The 22764-nt window shown below is 41.2% G+C and overlaps 1 protein-coding gene across 5 annotated transcripts in view; it reads right to left on the reverse strand.

Annotated features, from left to right (window-relative positions):
- Window positions 1-1199: 1199 nt before the first annotated feature.
- diaph2 (diaphanous-related formin 2) overlaps window positions 1200-22764 on the reverse strand; it is a 326327-nt gene continuing 304762 nt past the window's right edge. For all 5 annotated transcript variants that reach the window (XM_026357343.1, XM_026357342.1, XM_026357344.1 and 2 more), the window contains one exon: window positions 1200-6073. In XM_026357343.1, the coding sequence (XP_026213128.1) occupies window positions 6009-6073 (65 nt within the window). In that variant the 3' untranslated portion in view covers window positions 1200-6008. The remainder of the gene's footprint in view (window positions 6074-22764) is intronic.

Consider the following 22764-nt stretch of genomic DNA (forward strand, 5'->3'; position numbering starts at 1 on the left):
CAGCCAAGTACAAATTAACCTCCCAAGATCAACAATAAACCTAATTAGAGTTGTGTTCTACAGCACACATCTCTAAACACAGATCACAGCTTGTTGAGAGATGAATCTCCATCTGTCTGACTGCACACTGGGAGGAGGAGAGACTCAGAGAAGATCAGTCCAGAGATTTAAAGAATGAAGCTTTGTGTGTTTATATTGGTGAGTGTGTGTGTGTCTGAGGGAGAAAGTGAGATGCCCTTGTGGCCACAGGGTCACTTCCCCAAGTCAGCCACTATTTTATGATGTCATGCTGCAGCAAGGAAGCGAGACGTGGCACATGGAGGGAGAACATGCTATTGGATTTGAGGATGTGTTGGTGGGTGGGTGTCACGCTAAGGGGCCTGGACAGGAACAGCTCTAGCCTGCTATTTGACACTCACTCTTGGGACTCGGACAGCCAGACAGGGAGGAACACGTGGGTATAGAAACAAGTGGAGTCAATACATCTTGCATAGTGAAGTGCACGCACACACACACACACACACACAGTACAGTGTGTGCTACTGTGTTTGCTTCACTACAAAAAAAATATGATCCCACATTGTATTATTAATTTTAAACTTGGATTGCCTGTAGTACTCAGACACAACTCTGCTTTTTTAGCCTGTATACAAGATGAAATCCACAGACGATATTTCCCTGGTTATCATATTAAATCTTTCATTGAATTATAAACAAATTATCGTGTTTCCATCCTGCCTTTCCTTGTCCTCTAACTTGGGCAGTGAAAATGTGTTGTCACAGGGGAGATTTTAAGATCTGAGAAACGATTCTAAAGGTCAGTTTTCCTGGATATGTATTTTCCGACTCTGTAGTAATTTCCCTAAGCTGTCGTTGGACATGACGGCATTATCACTTTGCCTTTGACACTGTGGAAGATAAAGCACTGGGGACACCAAGGTCCAAATATGTTGCTTTTATAGGTAGGAGCTGTCTCATTCATCATGTGCTAACACCTCAAGCTCTCTGTAATGCCTGTCCATAAGTCAGCCTGGGGCAGGTATCTTCTGCCCTAAGTAAACTGGGGATGTGATTTTTTTTTTTTTTTTGGCAGTATTCGGGAAAAAAAACATGAAAACTAAAACCCAAATTGGAGATATGTGATATGTGTAAATGCATAAAGATACAAATGGAAAGACACAAAATATATCTTTCAGAAATCAGTTTATATAACAAAGTGGTTATTATTTAGTATCATTTTCCATTACATGTTTTATGGAACAACAGTTTGCATAACCATTTTGTTTTTTCATGTTCTTAAGGATACAAATAAACTTAAAAGTTACAAATATAAATGTTTCTTAAGACAATAAAACATACTCAATGACAATATGGAAGGTAGGCAGGGATATGGCAGCTTACACATCACAGTCGGACAGGGTTTGCCAACAGTTGTGAACGTTGTTTGTTGATTCGGCCGCAATTGGTATTCCTCAAATCAACAGTAAGCACTAACAAAGTAGGAAAGAAATGGATATGTGGCAGCTGGGAACTATTTACCAAAAGAAGTACTTTGCAAATAGTTCACTCTGTTAGTGGCAATGTCGAATTCAAACATCTCAAACAATTCTTTGTCTGCCTGAGCAGAAGAGCTTGTGAGGTAAAGTGCACAATCAGTGGGTGAAAGTTACATTGCAAACTCTTCTTTTTATTAAGACGCTTACCATCATCCACCACCGAAATGGCACCTTTTTATTGTTTTTGATAAACCTCTCATACCCCTGCCTCCTCAGTCTTACAGATACCACAAGTCATGTACTGTAATGGGTTAGTTACAAGCTAAAAGACGATGGAATGATTGGCCCCAACACACTGAGGCCTGTTTTTCACACTAAGATGATGGAACATTTCAGGTGTCTCCTGCTATCTTCTATAAAAAACACATTATTTTTGTTATCCTAAAAGATGAAATGGGAGAGAAATACAACATTCACTTACAGGGACGACGAGGAATGTCAATATAGAAGTTTCTGTTACTGCTTTTGTCGAGAGAAGTAATTTAACGTGACTTTTTGTCTGTTGAATGGCAACAACACTAACGTTTTGTGAGAGTTATTCACATTCGGTTCTATGTTGCATCATTCAGAAAACAATAACTGTTCATCGTGATCACTGTTGAGGCGAAGATGCTTGATTTGGAACTTCTACACTGACAACACAGCTCTCAGCTCAATACAATCTACAATGGAATCATTAAAACTTTTTTTTAAAAACTCAAAATAAATAACGTCTCACAAAAGATGTTTGCTTTTTAATAAGAAAAAAACAAAACAAAACAAAACACGACTATCATTTTGTAATCAAATTAAAGTGTCCTACTTTGAAAGATTTGTAACTAGTTGACTATTCATTTAAAAAACAGCCTGTCAGTCTTTTCCATTATTGTACAATACAGACTTTGTTTTCCAACATAATAACAATAATAGTAATAATGATAATAAAGTTGGCACGTGTGACAGAAAACTAAGTTAATTTAAATAGTGAAAAAATGTTTTAAAAGTATTCAGAAAAAAAAGAGACACTGCCATTTTTAACATGTCCAATCAGAAGATGTCACAGCAAACATTTGCATTGATGGTAAATTCATTCAAAAACACCTTTTCTTTATATGACAGTGTGCAGGTGATGTCATACAAAGGCTGAGTTATGATTAGAAATAGAAAACCACTGCACATCTCCCTCTGCTGTGTACAACATTCCCTTGTAACTCCCATCTATGCTGAATCCCTTATGCAGAAACCTCATTCTCTATGCTTTCTCGGTGCAACTGCTTGAACCTTATATTCTGAAGAGAATTATTGTGGTCTTAAATATGCAGACTTCTCGGAGCATTGTGGCTGCACCTTGAGCCGAGATGATGTGTAAAATTGCATTTTTAGAAGCATGCACGCTGGCAGAGGAGACATTGTGAAACAGACACATCACAAGCAGCACTGGCAGATTGTTTAAATGAAAAATCTCCATCTATTCAGCCCAGGAGTCAAGCACACTGAATCCTATTTTTCCCGGGTTCCTGTTCTGGTTACTGAGCTGGCAACACACACAAACACACACTTGTAAACACAGAGACACAAAAAGCCTAAAGCCGAGTTATGGTATTACTATAGTAACTCGTGTTATGGTAAAACGGTCACTTATGCCGTTAGTGCTGGGGAATTGGAGGGAGTTTGGACTCTCACTTGCCAAGACAAGCATCATCTTGTCTGTTGTGCCCCTCAGTTGATTATTCTAGTTGTACCCACACTCCATGTGGATTCAGCGGTTGTTTTCAGTAGCATCCTCTTACAGTTTAGGGTGGCGAGGGGACAGGGCCGCCCTAGGCATGAATATATGAATAAAAAGTTCACGTGAAGACACTGTGTGACTGTTGGTCCTTGCGGAGGAGCAAAGCTTGGAGCTTTCAACTGTTTTGTACACGAACACCTGTCATCAGGGTCCAGATGCATAAACTGTGTAGACTCACAGCTACGACTTCTCAGACACAAAGACAGAAATGTGCATATGCGTTCCTTCTCTCAGGTCTATAAAGCTGCACGTGCGTCTGGTTGTGTTTTAAATCTTAATTATTGTGGAACTGGGCCCAGTTTTCCTCTCCTCGTTTTGCTGTGAATGGATGTACATGACACCCATTTGCATATGGATTCCTGTGTCTGCTCCATCACTTATTAGATGTGTTAATGTGAAGAGCAGTGAAAAGGAAGTATACAGAGGTGCACACACTCTGTGTTTATTAGGTCTAGTAGTGTGTGTGTGTCTGTGTGTGTCTGTGTGTGTGTGAGAGAGAGAGAACATCCATACAAATATGCATTGTTTTTCTGTGCATGCATTGTTTAAACATCTGGTTTTAATGCTGAAAGCTTCCTCAGGTGGGCGATGTTACTGAAACTTTAGCTATATTTCCCCTAAATGTGGGTATGATGGTGCTATAGGTGGTGTTAATTTTGTTATCACCATCTCTGGAGGATATGAGAACGTGTGTTAACCACAGTCATCTGAGAGCATGATTTCATTCAAATGATATTTCTTGCTTATCTCTGAAAGAAAGAAAGCAAATACTAGGCAGATATAGCTGTCTTCTGACGTAGCTGCCAGCTGCATAGGAAAATACATCCAGGGCAAGTTGTCGGCTGAACTGATTCCTCAGTCATACTCTTCCTCTAATGCCAGCTTGTTTGGAGACACAGTTAAGTGGATAACTGTATCACACGGCCCACAAATTCCTCTCTGTTTTATTATTCAATGTCTTCTGAATAACCAATGGTCAAAAAACTGCTGGTGAAAGTTTGCTGAGGAGATTTTAAGTTGACTGAACTTCTCACCACTGGTGCTTTTAGACCCTTTAGACACCAAATCAGACTAATTAGCATTTCCCAAACTCTGGCGAGTGGATGAGACAAAGGACATACATCCCTGTCGAATAAGGTTCACGTCTCAAAAACGACACCTCCAAGTTTTCATACTGAAAAAAAAAAAAACGTGGACATTGATATATTTGTTTGTAGAGTAAAAGACTGAGAGCAGTCTACAGTTGTTTTATCTGATCTAAAAAAGTTTTTTACCCACTCTAACAACGCTCACTTTTGACTTTAATTACTCGTAGAAACAATACTAGTAGAAACGATATCACAACACAGATTACAACTAAGTCCTGTGAACATTTTCTATAGTAGCTGTGAATATGTTGTAGCAGAAAACCTAGTGGGGTTCAGCAAAGTCAGATCATTCCTCTTAAGTTTAATAGAGATAAAATTATGCTCTTTAGAAAATGATAATATAAAATATGCTAAAAATACCATAATAATCCTTTCAATGCGCTTCATGCTTGCTCTTAGTGCACAGTCAGTACAGGAGTAGTTTGTGCACTGATTACAGAGTTAAATATTGGCCAAACAAAATCTCAAAGAGTTAGTTTTGTCCCAGCACTCACTCAGAAATGTAATACCTTTGTATAATGAAGCTTCCCCCACGGAAAACCTGTGTAACTACAGGGAAGGTCAAGAGTTCATGTTCACTTCCCCAGGCAGTTACATGCATTTAGAAATGTGTCAGTCTCTCATGTTAACAGCAAAAGCGACCTTGGGACAGAGATCAGCACCCGGAGGCATCGGTTAGATATTACACAACTAAAAATAAAATGCATCTCGTCAAAATGGACATTACAGTTTCAAGATCTGTGAGTCACACACTCTGAAATATCCGCACAGACAGGGGCCAGCTCTTGTGGCTTTGTGGGATATGTAATGAAATAAAAGTTATTCATGTGGTATCTCTGTACATTTACTAGTAAAACTTGTTTTGATGTTTTGATGGAGGAAAAACATTTCAACGTGGCCAGCTTCTGTTGAGAGTTCAGTGGAAATGCCGCAGATTGGATGTTGAATCTGTCTTCCATTTTAAGGACAGCTGGCCGGCTGCCCCCTTGCTGAATGAACTGTGTGCGGTATGTTTTTGTGGATGATAAGCATCCATTATGGTGCAGTCTTTCTTGGCAGAATGTCTATTGTCAACATATTTTATGTGTCCTATCAAAACTGCATGTGAGCTGTAGTATTTTCATTTAAAGAAAGAATAAAAGATAGAATAGACTGGCAAAAATCAAACTGGCTTTTCATGCTATGAAAATCTGTCATTTCAGACAGCAGCATCCTCAGAAATGTGGACTTTTCTTTATTAATCAAACCATCTAGAGAGGACGTGAACATCGAGAGTCCTGAATAAATATGTAAGACTTCAAATGAACAGCATGAAAATTAAATTCCTGTGTGTGTAGTACTGTAGCTTCTTCAGGCTTTTTTCTTCCATACTTAGTGATGTGTGTCAATGCTCAGGTGTGTGTGTGTGTGTGTGTGTGTGTGTGTGCATGTGCCGCAGTAAGGGGGGTGGTCTGTCCCTCCTTCAGATGTCTTCTGGGTTTCCACCTCGCAGGCCTCTTTGGCACTTATCTAGCGTCTTGTGGTAGGCGCGACTGATCATCGAGCTTGGTGATTTGTGTTGTGCCGTGAACGAGACCTTTCCAGGACCGCGCGCCGGTTGTCTGTTCAGGGAAAAAAAAAGAAACAACAAAGAATCAAAACCGGGGAGGGAGACTGAGAAAGAACAAGAAAGTGTTGTTACATTGATTCCTACTGGCACGCAGGAGCTCAACTAAATGAAAGAGTGTATAGAGAAACTAAGGGAGGCAGAGAAAAGAGACTGAGAAACAACATGAAGCAAATCCAGGCTGATTGAGAGCGGAGCAGCAGGGGAGGATAGGAGAAACAGAAGAAGCTGTTGGAGTGGAGGTGCTTGTGTCTGGTGTCATAGTAACTCCATTCAGCTCCTGATCCATGCTTCCACTCGAGCCCCTCAGCTATTCTTACATCAGATGCAGCATATGCACAGAAGACAATGTAAATGCACACATGCAGGCCCACACGCAAGCAGCTGGAAAAACATGAGGGAAATAATAAGAAAAGGACATACAATATGTATAGAGCACGGAAAGGAGATGGAGAAGTACTGCAAGGCTTGGTTGAGTGTCTCTATCTTAAAGATCATTTTAGGGATGAAAGAGTGCAACGTGTTTATATCAACCTGAAAGAAATGAACCACAATATGTGGATCAATTAGAAAGTTTGAGGTAGCTATGATACATCCAGCTGGTTACTGACAGTGAATGTTTCACTGCTGTGTTTGTAGTGGGGCCAGTCACACTTTGTGTTCTCTCTGTGCCAGTTCTATGACAGAGTCATACAAACACGGCCTCCCATGCTATCCAACCATAGCTGCCCAGAAATGCCCATGGCATCCACTGGGCAGCCAGGTGGCAGGTGGAGCTGGACAGAACCAGGAAGCATAGCCATGGAGATGACTGCACGCACACCCACACAGGACTCCCTGGTATTTCCAAGCGTGCCGCCACCACTATACCATTACTCAGTGCCAGCTGTAGGGTGCCAGGCGTCCCGGGCTGGGCTTTGTTTAATGGCACTCGCTCGATCCATCATGTCAGGTAATGAGCTGAGAGTGACTGAGATGGCTAGGAACATATACACAAACAAGTGCGCACACAAACATACACAGAGACTCCCACCCTCGCCACGGAGAACAGAAAGCACTCCTCCTTCGAGTTGGATACAAAGCATCATGCAGATGGTGCACAGGAGGAGAGAGGGAGAAAGTGAGAGTGAGAGTGAAGGAACAGAAAGAGCAAAAGGAAGACAGATTGAGACATAAAAAAAAAAATAAAGAAAAACAGATGAGAGTTCTGTATTCTCCACTTCTATCAGTTTAACATACGTTCATCTACAGTAGGTAATCGTAAAGCTAACATGTTCTGGCAGCGTGTCCAAAAACATCATCACTACTCATCCATGCGCTTATTTTTACATCCACATGTTTGCTTCACTCTAAGTAGGACTTATTCAACCTCCCTTCAAACGAGCATCCATAATAGACAGAAAAGAAAAAAAAATGGGGACAGAATTGTTAAAAAAGAAAAGTAGATCATCTGCAATCTGTCCCTGCCAATCATCTTCAAGCCCAATTGCTGTAACCTCATTTCTGGTCAAGCATCTTTTAACCCTCAGTCTTACAAAGAAGCATTAAAAAAACACAGAGCTTGGAGAATACAGACCCTCTGCTAATGTGGGATCATCCATCTATTAACCATACAAAGGAAAAGGACAGCGTAAAGGATCACAGGGAAGAAGAAAGGAAATGAATTTGAGAGTCTAAATCAGAACTGAATCAATCTGTAAACATATCTCTAAAAATAATAGCTGCTGGGGTTTGAAAAGGGGTGAACAAATAATATTTAAAGTGATTATTTGTACAGTAAAGCATCAGTGTCAACAGAAAATGTCTACAACACAAGCACCCAGTGCTCCAGCACTTAATACTTAAAACGTCGCACTGATTCAGAGTACAGGTGTTGATACTTATGGGCACACTGTTGTTTGCTCTATTGTTTTAGGAGGCAGCCATATTGTACCTTTTTACTTCATTGTATTGTAACAGTAGGGACTGTTACTGTGGCCCCATGTTGTAAACCTAAAGAAAAAAAAAAAGACATGATCGACAGCTTTTGTAGAATAAAAAATGAAAAGTGCCCTTTTGGGGGTAATTGCATGTTGCCTAACTGCCTAAATACACGGGAAAGGTTTTGTCAAAGACTTTGCAAAAAGGGAGAAAAACTTGCAGCAAAATGCATCTCCCATCAGAGTATCCTTGAAAGGAAAGCTATTGGCTTCTCATAAAGACTTTTCTGTTCCTGTCTTCAGGTGCATAAAAGCCCGTCTTTTCACACCCCACATCAATCTATCACAACAATTGAACAAACAGCAGCCATTTCTACTGGGATAGAAACATTACTACTACCCTCTACTGAATTCAATGCTTCAAGCACATACAGACAGAGAGGGAAACAAAGTGAAACTGGGGAAAAGGAGGAGAGCTCCACACAAAAGACGAACTCTACGGGGTTTTTTTTATTTAGAGCACTGATTGCAACTCTTTCTACTTGCATTGGTTTTGATGGCTTCTTTACCTGGCTCTCCCAGAGGCGACATCTTTCCAAGTTACAGTAGGCATGACACAGAGGTACACAAGAACGGGAAAAAGAAATTGACAAAAGCAGAGCAGGTATTCCATGTTACAGCAGGGAGATGTTGGCATACTAGAACTTAATTAAATGCTGGCTGGCACCGTTTCTCAAAATGTTACTAAATGCACCAAGGATTTCAGTGACAATGGGCAGATGGAGGGGGAAGTCACTGACACGCACGCAAGCACAAATGCACACACTATCTCTTTCTTACTCCCTCTCACACACATAAAAAGAAATACATTGTTGCTTAAGTGTTCATGCCGTGCACAGAGAAACGGCTTTGTGCACTGCTTTGAGGAAATGATACACTCCCCCCATGTTTCCAACACTCAAAGCACATCCTTGTGTGTATATCATGATGATCCCTGCCACAAGGGAGATGCTCTGAATAAGACAAGGGTAATAGGAGGAGGAGAGGACGCCCAGATTACTAAACACCTAAAGCAGAGGTCCTGAGCTGGAGATCCAAGTCCAACCGTCTCCTGACTGATGATGATAGAGCCGTAATTTCACAGGAGAATTCCCAAGAGGACGTTAAATATCATAATGACTTTTGTGCTACTGTCATCTTTGGCAAATTACATGAAATTTGCATCATGATGGGGTTCTGTGAACCACAAAAGAAGGAAAAGCTGCCAGTCATCTATCAAACAAACACAGCATGGGATACTTGAGGAATTACCTCTCTGTGGCCAGTACAAACAGGAAGACTTTTGGAGAGATTATACTGTGTTAGTTAAATATTGACAGGGTAGCATGAGACTCTGGACCATCGTCTAAACACGGCATTGACATTCATCAAAGCAGAACAAGGTCAGGTTCACATAATCACCAAGTGTGCAAGCAGCTGTACAAGACAGACAGTACGCATTATAATGCAGGGGGGAAGTTGCATCTGCTTTAGAATATCTTTGCAAACCATACATTTACTGTCTGTTGTACTAAACAAGTGAGCAATGACATGATTTCTCTGATATGTCTCTGGCTTTGTCTAATTCTCTCTGCGAGTCGCTCAGCACTTCATATTTTGATAAAGCATAATAAAGGCGATAAAATCTCTGCTCGCTGCACATCAACATGTTGTGTTTGCTACTCTGTCGAATGGGAGAGCGTCTGCAGCACTAGCAGCAGCAAAAGCCGCAACCTTCTATCACCTCTTTTCATCTCCTACACCTCCCTCCCCCGTTCCCCTCTGCCAGCCTCCAAGCTACAGAGTAATGGAACTCCCTACACAGAAACAAGATATGGTGTATAAATGGGATGCAGAGGGAGAAGCTATTTCTTCCTGCTGAAAGTTATGGGCCGGGTATCACAAAACTACAGTCGTGGCAAACACAGCCCCTCTTTCAGTAGTAAGAGTAATCACCCCTAAACAAGAGGCAGGGGAGGGAAAAAATAGTGCGAGTGAAGGAAAAGGTGAGTTCAGTTGTGAAGAGCTGGTTTATTACCAAAAAAAGGAGGGTGGGTGAAAGAAGACAGTGTCAGTGAACCTTTTCTATCTGCAATTACGAGTCACTCATTGATTTACAACAAGCGGCTGGAATGTATACAAGTCGGTGTGTGGTAGAAAACTAAAGGATTAAAAGCCTGACATGCTCTCTCTCAGCTACAGCACTGTACATGTTGGGCTCACTGCTTTGTGTTTTCTTTTTCTTTAACAAAACAATATCAAGGTTTTCAAATAAATGCAGGTCATCTCGCTTCTGGTAACAAAAACCCAAGAGAAGAATACAATTTATTGTGGTGGTTTTCTAAGTAAAACATAGAACTAAACAAAAACAGCCTTCCTTACACACACAATCTCTTTTCTTCCCTATCTGGCACTTGCGTCTCAGAAAACATTTCCTCTCATGGCTTTCAGCGTCTTCTACCTGACTTAGCCATTTTGCCTGCTTTGTACCTTACTTGTAAGTCGCTTTGAATAAAAGCTACTGCCAAATGTAAATCTAAGGACAAAAACAATAGTGCTAAAATTATGTACACATTTATGCATAATCATATTCATAAACACCGATTCTAAAATCTCACTTTGTCTCATAAAAAAGAATGAACACAGAGCTGTTCCAGTGTTTTAGCTGTGCATTTATAATTGGTGAAAGCAGTTTACTCGATTGTTACGCACGATATTTTTACTTTTAACTGTGTTTTATTTAAAGCACTATATTGATATATCTAGTTTCATCCATTCTACCTCCTCAGCCTTCTCATTCATTGATGGGTCCCAGGATTATACAGGAAAAATTCCCTGTATAATAAACAAACTACTTTCAATCAAAGTTTGCCTGTAGCTATACTTATACCCAACCTGCCACTGTAGGATCTAAATGAGTGGGGAGTACAAATGTCGGGATTTCAGCGTGAGGGTCTGATGTGTTTCGGTATGTTTTTTCAGCACACCATAGCAGGCAGAGGTGATCAGAATAGCATGACGGGGGGAAATGCCTAAGACAGGCCTGGATAAACATGCTGAGGCAAGATACTGAAATTCCCCCATCTTATATACACTATCTTCTGTTTCACATTTGCAAACTTCTTCGTACTCTCTACTCCTACTTTGCTCTTTTAATCCCCCTGATTGCAGACATTAGCTCTATGTACACTGGTCACTTGCGATTTCTAAATACCCAGGAAGTACCAGAAGCAATGTAAACACTAACTTGTAATGGACACTAAATCTCTTAAAGCTCAGTTCTGACATGCGTGTATACAAGTTTGTGTTCCCACTAGACAGCTTGTATACAGAATTTGGAAGCAAAATGAGTTTAACTGGCAGTCTGCTGAGATAAACGGTAATGAGGAGAGGTTCAGGGAGAGCAGGGTGGCCAGAACACGTGCAATAGGTTTTGACAGCACAGGGATGTGGCTAATTTTACCGTACCTCTATCACCACTCTATCTCAGTGGGTACTGTGATGTGCATGCTTGGCAATACTGGAGCCTGACCCAGATAGTGAATACAGCCATTTTTTCACCTACCACCTCTCTTGGATTCCATTTAAGTTCCAGACTCCCTTTGACAACAACAGTGCTGTGTACCATCACTCAAAAATGGCATCATGGCTCATTTTGATGCTTACCATTTTTACCCTTCTTGCAACTAGCCAATCTTTCCTCTTAATGCTTTTATTGTCCGTTATAATGTGTAGACCTGCAGCCGCCGTGCTTCTACATAAACACAGCATAAAATGTGCACATATTCACAGACTGCATCTAACAACCCTAGTAAAAGGAACTTGGTCTGAGAGTAATGCCTCCTGACTGCTCAACACAAAATATGTTTCAGGAGAGTAGGAAATCACAGCACATGTTCATATACAAATGCTTATTTTTAGAGGGAAGAAAAGTACTAGTTTATCGCCTCAGCAGGGAAGCTTTGACAGGTCTCTACCAGGAACAAAACAGCAGGAGAGGAAAAGAGGTTTTGCGTGTGTTTGTGCACGTAAAACCTGTGTGTACTACATGCATTTCTAGCTCTGTGTGAATCTATGTTGGGGTAATCAAAAAAATCTATTGTTCTCCGTGAAGCTAACATTTGTTAGATTTTTGATTGGAACCAACGTAACTCGGAGACGACTAGTAGCATAGATTCTTCATTGCATCTCTCAGGTTCAGAAATCTTAAAATATCTCTGCTGGACTTGATTCCTCAGTCACAAAACAATGCCTCTTGGCATTCAAGGGTGCTGCAGAGGCACACACAGCCCAAATGAACAGTTATATGAAAACACTTCTGCAATCGATCAGTGCCTGAGGCAAAACTCCCATTCATGATTGTCCTCTCAACAGTCAAGTTTCAGAAGGCAGGCTTCAACCTAGGTCTAAGTATAACTATGAAAGATATATCCTAAAGAGTAAATTCCTGAAACTTAGCATTGTCCACCTGTTGCTGCTGTTCAAGTTTACTTTACACTTCGATGTTATCCCCTTACTTTGGCAGTTAATTATGTTTTTGACTAATTTCGCAGCCTCTAAAACATCTGAAAACAGGCAAACGTACCCAGCAAAGCAGATCCTAGCGTGCACGGTATGAAACGTCTTATATTCACCAAAGTTTTTCTCACAACAGTTCTTCCCATATTTGACTTTAATTTGGTTAAAGTAGATTTTATTTATAGAGGGTTAGTAGCTGTATCATAATATAAACACTAGGCCAAAGCTGTTGATTTGGGGCTTCACCAGCAGCCCAAGACTATGACCACAAGGCACGCAGGAGCCATGGAGAGCACAGATGGGGCCCTATAGCAGAAGCCTGGGTTTCACAGGCCTGAGCCAGGAGAGAGTAATCCATCAGGCCAAGGCACTCCAGTGCCTAGGTGGGGGGGCAGTCACTGATCCTATAAGACTGGTTGGTCCTCTGTGTGAGGCTAGACCCCCTGACAACATGGACATCAGTGTCTGGCTTGCTCCACTGAGGCTTGATCTGAACTGGACCGAGCCAAAGCGGTGACCTGCTTCTGTTTGGATTCTGTGGAGGGAGCAATCTAGATCACAGATAATGGTGTACAGTATGAACTCACTGAAAATAGACTCTAAACTTTAATATTTATCTTCAAACACTCGTATATGTATCAAAATAGGTCACCATACTACCACAAACAATCTTCTCCCAAAGAAACTTCTGTCTGTATATTTACTCTGGTCTCAACTCTGAAACTATCTATTGACGACATACAACTATTACTATAATTACACGGGACTGTAAGTAATACAGTGTAAAACCTCAGATCAAGTGATAGGAATCTAATTACTTTATCCAGCTTTCTTCTGAGCAGATGAGGTCAGAGACACCATCAGCCTGACGAGAAGCTGGAACCTGCAGCAGCCAAGGCACGCCACATGATTGACAGGTGAATGAGTAGACAGAGAGATAGTTAGACAAATGGAAGCTAAGATATAGTTTGACAGACAGATGGGAGCGTAAATGGATGGTTTGGCAGCATGATAAGGTAAATAGGCTGATGGATCACCAAACAAATGTGGGAGGAGGAAGGAAGAAAAGAAAAGAAAAAAGAAAAGAATGCCTGCCTGCAGACAAGAAAAGATAGGAAGCCAGATAGCCTGATAAACACAGATGGATTGTGTTGATACACAGGGAGGTGGAGCAAGATCGATAGATTGTTTTATTCTATTTGCTTGGCAAACTGGAGATTTGATGTGGCTGGTATCGAGGCGATCTGTTTCTGACGATGCCAGGCGTGACTGTTACAGATGGCGAGATAGCGACACATCTCAATCTTGGGCTAGTCTCGGTGCAGTCTATCTTAGCTGGAGTGCTAGTACCACCTTCAGCAGTGTCATCACTTCTGAGTGTAATCAAAAAGGATATGTGTGAAATTTATCATTTCCTATAAATCCCAGCACACATATACACAAGATTTCACTTCACATGAGGTCAGAATTAGGGAGGCTGAATCATAAGGTGGAGTACAAATGCCATGAGGTGTTAACCCTGGCACTGGTTGGGAGTTGTAGTGAGGAGAGAATGAGGATTCTGTGTCTCAAATGGAGAAGGGGTAGAATTCTTTGCTTCTACTCAGATTTGAGCAAAACAAAATGGATGCCCTGACAACCCGACGCCTCATTACTGCTGCTTGCGTTTATCATGTCAAAATGGAAGACAAGGGTATGTGAAGTTTAGAGGCAAGGGCTCGCCTAGTTAGAAAGGTGGCTTCTCTCTGTGGCTGCTTGAGGGACATGGGGGTGCACTACAACAGCCTTGATGAGTGTTGCAGGGCTTATAATAGACAGGAAAGGCCCAGAAAGCATGCCCTTTAGAGGTGCAGCATCTCTCACTGTCTGACAGCTTACAGGGCCTAGGCTCCACAATGACACCTTCATAGTGCGCTCAAGATGACACACAAACACGCTCACAGGTGCATAATGCTCAGACACATATTCTCAGAAACACAAATAAGTTTGGCAGCACAGATACACACCAACATAAACACATGCGCGCGCGCACACACTAATCCATTTGCGATGTGGAGATAATACCTGACAAGTGGAATCTCAGCATCATGCTGACAGTATTAATACTTATAAAACAAGTCGGGCTATATAAACAGCCTGCAGTCACTCCAAGAAGGAGGTTATGGAAGCAAACATCTGTTTGTGCCATGAAGCCGTACAGCTACCTCCCTGTAAACAAAAATATAGCTAAAGCTCCATCTCTCGAAATAGTGTTAGATTTACATCAAACCCACGTAGTAACTTAAGAACGTAAGTAACCAGAGGAGGCTTTTTGACCAAGAGTTTGCAGAATGTCTATTAATCCACAAGTTCACGACAGGGGAAAAAAAAAAAAACACTAACCAGCACAACTCAGTCATAATGGAATGAATTAATATGCAAAGATATACATGCAGTAAAAATAAATAAGAACAAATAAATCACAGGCACATAAGTACAGCTGGGAATCGTACATTATTGCATTATTAAATTACTATTTTTTGCATCTGCTTCTTACCAACATGCTGCACTGTAAAACTCACAGGCATCACAGAATCTACAGTAAATCTGTTAAGTCAGAAATATACTTGATTGTTAACTTCACAAAAGATTTTCCTCAAAAAAACAAACAAACAAACTGAAACTGGTTAGACAGCTGCTACAAGTTTCCACTAACAATCCAAGCTGCTATCCAATCTCAGGACCCTTCACCACTGATGCCTTAACCAAGTTAATAAAACATGGTGTTGTGTTATTTATTTATTAATCCCCTTTTTGATGTGTCCCAGCGTGCGCTGAGAGTGGTGGTGGAGATCACAGAAGGCTTTGCAAGCGAGCAGCCTTTCTCTTTCCTCCATGCCATCCCCATCAGACCCATTTGGCCATGTGAAGATGCTCCCTTCTGTTCACATGGGGGTGCGAGGTGGGTGTGCTTCCAGAAAGAGTTTTCACTTTCTCTTTTAATATAAATCATTCATACTGAGAGATGCTCCCTCGTGTACACAAAACACCACAACTCTTCCTGCGATGGTCTACACTTTGCTACCTTCATGTTTCTGCTTGTGCATCACCTGTGTGGCTGTCAACGCACGTTTTTGTGTACAAGATTTAAAGTAGAGGTGGTAGGCACAAAAATATAGGCATGGGGGTTGTAGAAACGGCACAGTCACTTTTAAATGTAAATTTTTTTTTTATTCACCATCATTTTAAAATAAACAAAAAAATAATAATCCTGCACGTTTCCTTCCGTATTGTTCATCATGCTAGCAAGAAATTCATTTTTCAGACAGCAAAACGTGAACGAAGCTGCTACAGAGGTATAGTAATTTATTCACCTTTGTAAACAGGTCTATAGATTTGTCTGTGCTGTGACTGATACACTGACTTGCAGTCAGATGGCAGAGTAAACACTAATTCATCTATCCCCTTAACTACATCTGACAGTCACTGTCTCTCAGAGCGCCACAGTGTCCACAACTTGAATAGAGCGAGTGGCTGTGTTTCTGCATGTGTGTGAGAGTATACATTATGTGCTTATAGCATCTGTGTGTGCATATGTGCTAGTGTCTAAGGATGTTATTATTTTTTTTAACTGCTTGCAGGTTGACTACACATACTCCCAGACCAGACATCTCAAGTGACAATGGATTCTGTGTGAATGAAAAATTAATCTGTCCCCTTCACTTATTCATCAAGGAGGAAGATTTTTCTGCAGGGATGCCCTCCAGAGATGTGGCACTCACATGCCAGGCGGCCCGCCGCCACTTTACCCACAAGGTTTTCAATAAAACAAGCAAACAACACAATTCCAACACCTATAAATAAGTGATCGTTCCTGAATAAAGTGCTGTACACAGAGCCCCTCGCTGAAGCCACTCATCACACTTTAATGGGGCCCTGTACCGGCCAAAGTTATTTCTCTCCACTCTCCTTCTTTCTATATCTATGAACGGAATAGAACAAAGTCAGAGGAGGAAGCTGAAACAAGAGAGGCAGAAGCACATTTAGATCATCATCATACCATTACCTGGCTCAACACTGGTGAAGATACAGCACTATCTGTTTCATGATTTATGAGGCTATCAACATGCGCTGTCCTCACCCCTTTCACTTCTCTTTCACTCACACAAAAACACAAACACACACACACATACTCTCGACTTTCCTTATTTTCTCTCTTTCTGGAGACAGGTTGTTCACAGCAGTTTGAACATTCAGAGTGTTGGCTCGCCAGATGCTTGGGCGTCTGTCAACGTGGTGCTATTGTTAGCTAGTTTTTGATGAGATTTACATGGCAGAAAAGCCATCAAATAAGATATACTACTGAGAATATGAGAAGGGATCACACTTAATCCGCACACCTGTGTCTTGGCAGTGCTAAGTCTCTTTCCCATCCAGACCAACACACACGCAGATACATGAACCGCCCACCTACACCCACACAATCAAGACTACAAACTTAAAGCAAAAATCTGGGAGTTAACACAGCAGCTTGAGTCTGATTTAGATGTAGGTTATCCTGTAGCTTAAAGGCTCACAATTACCATACTTGTTTAAAAACTAACAGACATATAGCGCAGGAGTCAAACTTGAGCCCACACGTACAGACGAGCATCACTGTGTACGTTTGATGGTCTTTTTTCCAGTTACTTTGGAAAGACTTGGCTGTAGGAACCATCCACATGTGGTTTTTGTTGGGCCAATTTTAGATGTCAAACAAGAATGTAGCTTTTCATTCTGTTAGTATGTCAAACCTCATCTTTATTGCTCTTAAAATGCCCTGAATTCTGTATACTACCTTTTCTCTCTATGCAACAAACACACACACACACACACTCCACATCAAACCTGTGCTTATTAGAAAAGAACTGGGTCACTTGTGCCCCGGCTAGTGGCACTTTCTGCTCTAGCCCTATAAGCCCCTCGGTTACCCAGAATCCCTTGGCATCTATGTCAGAGCCAGGGCCTGCGGCAACACACCTGTGTCCACACTTCTTCACTGGGATCAATTAGCATTAAAGTTTCAGAGCCGCTCTCCCACAGTGTGGACATAGTGTACACTGGAGGGGTACAGCCTGAGAACAGCCACAGACAGAGACTGACAGCGACGTGAAGAGAGGGATATATCTGCAGAAACTCAGCACAGCAGTCAGAAAGACAGACACAGACACAACCATTCCTTTACACTTAACCTTACACTAGCTATACGTCGGTGTATAGGTCCAGAACTTTGCAGGAATGTTTTCACTGAAGACACAAAAACTCAAAAATACAAGAGCTACTCACAGACACAGATCTCAGTATCTGTCAAACCCAACATCAGCATATTCACGAGGACTCAAGCATACTTTATATATTCTTCAGTGGCTGTTCTGTATTATATGCCGACTGCCTTTACAGATCGCTCTTCCTCCTCCGTTCCACTGAATTGATCTCTCCAGGACACTAATGCTTTCTTCACACACACTTAAATAACCGGATTGAACTTTGACTATATAATTTACTCCTCAAGAAATCCAGTAGTGGTATTTCTTTTCTCTTGAAGGATATAAGATCAAGCTAGGTTAATGACTTCTGAGCGCTGATTTGATAAAAATGTGACTTTATTGTATCTTTATCATGAAGTATGTTAATACTTTAGTACACTAACATATTTGCCATTGTTTTCTTGCTATCATCCAACAGTTTAATCTAAATAGCAGACATTTGTATTGTCCTCATGTTTTGTTATTCCACTCACAGAGGAAAAAAATAACAACTTGCCTTCTCTAACTTTTTTTTTGGTACTTTCTATTTTGGCAGATTTTCAAGTTTTACAAACAACTGGAATCTTAAGCGCATCCATTCAAACTTGCAGTATATTGTATATCTTTAAAAGTCTGTCTTATCCTCCCACAGCCATTGTTTTATTATTTATTTTCTTTAGCCTGTACTCTTCTTAAGTTCAGTATGCAGCTATAAACATGTTCAAAAGGAGCCTTTATTCTCCCAGTTAAGCCACAGCTTCTATCTTCCCATTACATGAAGCGTCATGTAACTAGTCATCTGCAAACAGATAGTCCTCATCAAGTGGGAAGTAGTGTTTGTTTTGAAGAGACTGTATAATCCTGGAGCTTTTACCCTGGGGGGTGGGGGTATGGGTGGGGGTTCCTACCACCGTGTGTCAGTTTACAGGAAGCATGGATGTGTTTGTGTGTGTGCCACAGAGGAAAAAGAGCACTGAGGGCAGCTGTACCTGTGCTGCTTCGTGGTTGTCTCTTGACAGTGCCCTTCACATCACAGCATGGGCCTGGACATTGGATGTGACAGAAGTGACCTCCCTGCCACCACCCTCACAAGATACACAGACACATGCCTACACACAAACAGACGCACAACACAGACAGGTCTACACACACACACACACACACACACACATCTGGAAACTCACTAGCATGTATGAAGACAAAACACTAATTCATATGAACATGGTGGCACACACAAAAATACGCTTTAAGATATACTTAATGCGAATCTTTCTATCACATCCATACTATGCCTGACTACAGGCTGCACACCACACTACCCCCTCTGGGCTGCTTAGCCAGCCTGTCCCCCCTCCACCCGTCAGGCAGCTATCAATTGGGATTCCAGCAGAGCGGCTGCTAGACAGCATGGGTAAACAAAGAGGGGATGAAAAAAGAACCTGAATCAAAGGCAGAGTGGGGACCCTGTTATTTTCCCAGAGCAGGAAATCATTTGCTGGCAATTTGTGACTCATTTTGAAACGTTTTGTGTGGGGGTACTTTTGACATATGTAGAGATGTGGAGGTGGGTTGATGGGAGTTGGGTTTGGTGGTAAACTTTGGCTTATATATTTAAAATGTCAGCCCGTTTGTTCTTTACAATGTGGCTATTTCCAGAGAAATGTTGGCTAATCAGAATTTGTGTCGCATGTGTCAAACAGAAAGGAGTAATTGATGGAATTCAGCGCAGGCACAATTCAGTGTGATTGATAGGGAGTGGAAAAAGCACTGAGACTTGCAATTGTCTCCCAATGTAAATAATAAATAATGTGCAGCACTTGTGCCACTGTGTGGTATTCAGTGGAATGATTATTTAATTTGGCATCTCTGTCCCAAACTCTTTAATCAATACTGTACTAACATAGCCACCTTCTTTGACTGATTAGCCTTATCCTAATCCCCATAAATACAATGTCATTACAAGTAAATCCATTTCCTCAGGACTCTCCACCGCTGACATATTTACCTGGTCTCCCCTAGGCCTAATTGAAATTAAGTTAGTGACCTTTGGGGTGCCTATAGGGGCCTGCTTGTTCCACTAGCCCCTTACTATATTTCATTTGCTAGAACCTCATAAATCAGCCTGTTGAACTGGGCCGTGATGATGGTCTTGACCTTTGTCATGACATTTCCAAATGGCCACATCCTCCACCTAGTATCATGACACCACGGAAGGAACCCACCCCTAGTGTATGAAGATGAGAATGAGTTTGCTACACTAAGTGCAGGCAAGCAAATAAACCAGTGGCATTGGAAAATGGCACTTGAAATTGACATTGATTGTGAAAAGAACTGTTCTGTGTGCACAGCTTTGTAAGAGACAGTAGCTCACTGAAAACACGACATTCCTCACACACTGCGAGTATGTGTAGAATGCCTTTGACTTTGAGAATATTCATTCAAACAAATTTACAATACGCACTTGAGCGTTGTAAAGAAACTGTTTCGCTTTGCTAAAGACACTATCGAAAATCAAGTTGGTGGAAAGAAAAAAAATCATTGAAGCCAGGTGGGTTTTAATGTTTTTCACCGTTACTCCCTTTGAAGAACATCCTCGTTGTAGTGGATCTATGCAAATCTACAGTGGCAGCAGCATAAAGTAGCTTTTCATGGTGTTGCTGTGCATGTGCTATGTATAGTCTGCAGGAGCAACTCTTTGTGGGTTTGCGTGTGTGTGTTTGTCTGTTCTGCAGGGAGAGAAGTAAAGGTCCACTTGTGACAAGCCTATAGGGAATAGGAACATCTGGTGGACCGGCTGCTCCTCTGGTTAACATGCTCCTCCTCAGTGGCCCCCAACGACACACACCCAAATACCACATGCACACACAAATGTGCTGATACATGACGTTGCACTCACACATACGGACACGAAGAAAGTCAGGTGTGTGTACATATTTTAATATGTACACAAACACACAGTCTTCAGTCCTTCCTAGACATGAATATACTTTTTTAAAAACAGTGGGAAGCAGAGGTGTGTGAATGCTTCAAATTGCCTGTTTTCTGCATTAATTGGCCTAAAAATAAGTTTTGATCTTCAAACCTAACCTTTATGCTAATAGCTCCAATTATAGTCTTCCATGCCCTTATGGAAAATACTCATTAAACATTCCCTGTGATGCTGGACATGGAGCTTTCTGTGCCATAGCAGCAGAAGCCATAGAAGATAAAGCAACAACAAATACAGTAGAGGCTGGAGCAGAGCACTTGTCCTTCACAAGTTATCAGAAATGCCTCAAGTGTTCCCTCCTTTGCCATCAGTACCCTTTGACACATTTTACATTCTGGACTCGTTTTGTTTACTTCAAACAGGTTTTGTTTTAGATTTTTTTTTGCTGATGGTGTCATAGAGGAAAAATGAGTCTTAATGCATTAAGTGAATAATAAAAGATTTGATAGGGGATTAATTTTGTCACATTTTGACCACGTAGCTCAACAAATCCAACAAGGAATCAAAACATAAAAATTAAACTGGCTCTTCCAAACCACGTCTTATTGTTGTTAACTTTTTATTTATCTATTTGAACATTCTCATTGTGGCTTTGGTGACATTTTACACATCACTCACTTCTAGTGCTAAATCAGTTTATGAACACTTTGTCTGGAGACTGATGCCTTTGCACATTACTTTTTTCTACTTTGCAGCTTTATGTAAAACACACATTATTGATTGTTAGTCTTCTGAGGTCTCTTTATTGTTAGGCCTAATTCAAATCAGCAGAAACTTCTGGTGAGTAGAAAAACTCAAAATCTTTTGAGTGTTTTTTTAGAAGTCAAAGTAGCTGTAACCTACACCTCCAATATTGTTTCATTGATTGTACTCTGAGTTTACCAACTCCTGACTCCAATTAGCTTTTGTTGATTTTAGCCTAGAGGATCACATACTTTTTTCGGGCCAACAGAAAAATACTATATTATGTGTGATTAAATGGATTGTATTTTTTCAATTGCTGGTTTTACTTGCCGCTATAAATCCACATTCTGTTCCTCTGGTGGATGTAACGGTCCGTTCATGTGACACAGACTCGACACCAGATGAGAGGTATAAATAGAAGGCCTGTCATTCATGGAGATGCTAAAGAGCAACTATGTCCAATTTGCACCAGATGCTCTTCAGAGCCAAATTAAGCCTGCATTATTGCTGGTGGAAAATGTCATGTTATTGGCAAGGTGAACCCGCTCCACTCCAACATCTCCTCTTGTAGCCTTGCATGGATTTGTGCTGGCTCACTTCCACATGCACCTTGTAATTGAGCAAATACAGAGGTATGACTTATTTTATGTTTCTCTCTTTTACTTCTGCTCAGTAAAACGGATTTAAAGTCACTACTCATAATTCTCCCCTGCATTGGAAAAATGCAGCATTAATAAACAGCTCCTTCACCTTCATTAACTAAGTAAGTTAATAGCTAGAGGTTTCATTACCACCGAGTGTACGTCGTGTAACAGAAGACAGCAGGAAGAGTGGATCACTATTGTTTCATGAAAGGTTGAGTTACTTGATAGAAGTGGCAGAAGTCTTACTAGAATGATTGCTCACTGCCTCTAGGGCTGGCATCTGGTGCCCTAGGCAAGATTTTGGACTAATAACTCTGACCTCCCTTCACTCCCTTCTGCCACTGTGTCTCCACACATACACACTCTTTGCCTGTGAGGACCAAAACCCAAGGTAAATATTTTGTCCAAAACACCCACACCTAGACAAAAGTAAGCAGTAACCTCTAGTCCAGGAAAAAAAAAATCAACTTGAAAGAATTTATTTTATTTTCGTAATGATGATATTTGGTCCTCACAATGACACTATGATTACCTGGGCATGTAAACACAAGCACACACATCTAATCCCCATCTTTCCTGCAGGCTGCAGCCAGGTCTCACTAGAGAAATAGTGGGAGGGTAGGGTGAAG

This window comes from Anabas testudineus, chromosome 10 (assembly GCF_900324465.2).
Source record: "Anabas testudineus chromosome 10, fAnaTes1.2, whole genome shotgun sequence".
Taxonomy (NCBI): Eukaryota; Metazoa; Chordata; class Actinopteri; order Anabantiformes; family Anabantidae; genus Anabas; species Anabas testudineus.